This window comes from Spinacia oleracea, chromosome 4, assembly GCF_020520425.1.
Source record: "Spinacia oleracea cultivar Varoflay chromosome 4, BTI_SOV_V1, whole genome shotgun sequence".
NCBI classification, from domain to species: Eukaryota; Viridiplantae; Streptophyta; class Magnoliopsida; order Caryophyllales; family Amaranthaceae; genus Spinacia; species Spinacia oleracea.
Genome location: NC_079490.1, coordinates 180,314,277 through 180,317,612, shown reverse-complemented (window position 1 = coordinate 180,317,612; position 3,336 = coordinate 180,314,277). Strand labels below are relative to the sequence as shown.

General features: G+C 34.1%; 1 protein-coding gene across 1 annotated transcript; it reads right to left on the bottom strand.

Annotated features, from left to right (window-relative positions):
* Positions 1-393: 393 nt before the first annotated feature.
* On the bottom strand, positions 394-2,735 carry LOC110796879 (protein IQ-domain 26). Its single transcript, XM_022001963.2, has 3 exons — positions 2,083-2,735; positions 1,207-1,404; positions 394-1,131 (listed from the first exon to the last, which is right to left on the bottom strand). Exons 1-3 carry the CDS (start codon positions 2,485-2,487, stop codon positions 520-522), a joined length of 1,215 nt encoding a protein of 404 aa, XP_021857655.2. The 5' UTR covers positions 2,488-2,735; the 3' UTR covers positions 394-519.
* Positions 2,736-3,336: the final 601 nt, after the last annotated feature.

Below are 3,336 nucleotides of genomic sequence, written 5' to 3'. Positions count from 1 at the left end.
GTCTATGCTGGGTCTAAAACAATAATCTTTTATGTTGTGATAAGGGTCTAAATCCCTTAATGTAACCTACCTTTTGCGTCAGAATGTCTTAGAAAAGGATACGTGACTAACTCCCTTTTACGACAAAGAAAAAAAGTACATCATACATCTAAACTTAATTTTGAAAGAGTATAATAATTTATGTTGTATGGGCAAATTGGAACATTAAGTGGTAGATTATTACGTAATATAGAAGGTTACAAGAAAAGGTACATGAATATTTTAAGAATATCTTAGAAAAGGATACACGAATACTCTTATTATTAAGTTTCAAACATAAACTTATATTTGCTGCTTTTTAATCTTAGAAGACCGAGTAATATATTCCATAAGATAAAAAGGCAAGGACATAAGTTGTAAAGACTAAAGAGAATCAATTAAAATGATAATTAGAGGTTAATTTAGTTTAGAATATACAAGGCACTTTGTTTCTAATCTCTTACTACTGAAAAACATAATTGATGATAACACAAAGTGATCTCATAAGTTGAAGGTGTCTTGAACTTGAGAAATAGACCTCTGCATTCTAACACTACTAATGCTATTTCTAGCTGCCATGATCTCACCCAACGATAGGCGGGTTTTGGCCCGGCCCTCTGGTCTTTGCTTCGGGGCACTTTGTGACCTCGACTTGGCCCGAAACGACTGAGTATCCGCCATGTAGCTGGGAAAGTTAGAGTAAGGCCTAAAGAAGCTATCCCCACATACACTCTTTGTAGGGGTAAGAGGACCGTTGGTTGCTAACCGAGGTGTACTTTGGGCAGTAGAGATCCTACATTCGTCACCATAGAAGCTCCAATCATATTCATGATGGATTTTCTGACAATCGGGGATGGTAACCCGACCCGGGTAAGGGTATGGTAGAGGTGAGGACATTGTTGGATATTCACAACTAAAATCATACATTGAAGGGTTAATCCTTTTTGACCTTGACCTTGACTTTGACCTCGACCTCAACCTCGACTTAGGCTTATTATATGTGTCAATCTCAACGATTTTGGGACTTCCTTCATATGCATCATTGTATAGATCATATGATGTTGATATTCTCTTGCTATGGAATTCATCACACCTCGTTTCATCAACCCTTTCCTGGTAAAGATGATCACATTAGTCATGCAAATCAATGGATTTTTGTTACTATGATACAATTAAGCCGATTCTTACCATGGATTTTCGTGATCGAAACTCCGAATGAAGCTTACTACTTCGATTATTAGCCCTTTGAGAACGCGCAGAGGCTTGAGCTCTAATCAGAGCTTGCATACTATGGAGTGTTGCCGCAGCTCGCTTTCGGACGAGATACCCTCTAACATGAGCTTGCAATTTTACTAGACCTTTTAGTGCTTTAAGTGCTCTTCTTGCCTGTTTATTCATCACAAAATATTGTCAAATGTTCCGATCACTTCTCCCTCGTTTGTAATTTATATTGTCACTTGTTAATACAATTGGACACACTTGTAAAAACATTGTTCGTTACTTGTGTCATTATATGTGAATTTCAAATTCGAAAAAACATACACAAAAGATAATAGATCACTCAAGTATAGAGATCAGATCACACACATGTGAAAAGGAACAAAAACAAACCAAACGAAAAAGTTGACCAAATCCATCTTGAACAAGTAACTTGAAAACTAATCTTTCTAAGTTACCACAACTCCACAAGTACCTTTATTCTACCTCTAGAAAGTGAGAAAATCATGTGCGTAGTACTCTTCAAATTCCAACCAATTCTTAGATATGATATCTCCTATTTTAAAGCTTTCAATAGTACAAAGCTGAAAGCAAAAACCAAATAAATTCCAACTTAGTACTATACAAATCTATCAAAAATCAGATTCTCCAATAAAATTAAATTAACCCATTTTTTATTTGATTTTAATTATGTCAACAATACGAGTAACAAAGTAACAAACTAATAAGAATCAACCTAGAAAATTCAACAAAATGTGAAAAATAAAATACCCAAATTTCAAAAATAAATCTAGAACATTTAAAAATAGACAAAAAAAAAAATGAATAATAAAAAACCACACATACCAAATAACTCCTAAAAAGGGTTTGAATCTTGACAGCAGCCCATTTCTCAGTACCAGCACAAGAAAACAGAGTACCCCTGCCATGGCTAGTCAATCTAACAACAGCAACAGCAGCATGAGCAGCCGCAACAGCAGCATCGGCAGCGGCGGCAGTAGCAGCAGCAACAGCAATAGCATGTTTCGTTTGCTCTTTTTCAGACTCGAAAATGTAATCTCTAAACAACTGATTCTCCTTTTCCCTCACTCTCTCCTTCGTTGTTGGTTTCGTGAAGCTCCATCTTTTTTCCACCATGCCCATTTTCTCTCTCCTCGTATCATCATTGTTGCTAGATTTAGTAGGTTTATCATTGTCATTTTGCTTCTTCATTCCTAAAAAAGATTTTAACCAGCGAGTTGCTCTGCCCATTTTTGCTCTGTTTTTTTTTTTTTGAAAAGAACTGTTTTTTAAAGGGGAAAAACAGAGAGATGGGTTTTGAAAAAGATGGGGTTTAAAATGAAGGTAATAAAAAAGGGAAAGGGATGGGTGAGAGTCCAAGAGAGTTTTTACATGTTGCAAGCACTGAAGTTGGGAGGTTTTTGGGGGAATGGAGTTGATAAAACAGGGTTATCTGCCAGTGCAAAGTGGTACTGGTTATTGTATTTATAGAACCATCTTAATTTACCCTTTTTTTAATGGGTTTTATTTTGAAATCAGAGAATTTTTAAATGAAAATGTTTGGTCTTTTTCGAGTTGGAAATTGAGATTGTTTTATGGGGAAACTACAAGGTCGTAAAGATTTTGATTTTAAAATTTTGATGATGCATTTAGGTCAAAAGTCAAAAAGGATTTGGTGGGTTTTCTTTTTTTTTTATTTTTTTTATTTTATGGCCAGCCTAATTTTCCTCTCCTCCAATTTGCACTTTAGTACTCCGTATAATTTTTTTTCCCCTCACATCATTTTCAATTTTCAATTTTTGGTTTTTGTTTTTTACAATCATGTACTCCGTATTTAGGAAGAATAATGAACCTAAAATTAGTGAATTCATAATGAAGTCGATTTTGAAAATTAATGACAAAAGGTCGAAAACTACTTTTAATTTTACTCCCTCCGTCTCTTTTTGTTTTTTATGTTTTCCTTTTTGGATATTTTAAAATGTTCTTTACATTTTCTTTTATATTATCACATAAATTACTTAATATTCTATCAAAATTTGTATCCAATTATTATTTTAACCAATTAAATTCATTAGGTCATTTAATATCTCACACCTTTTT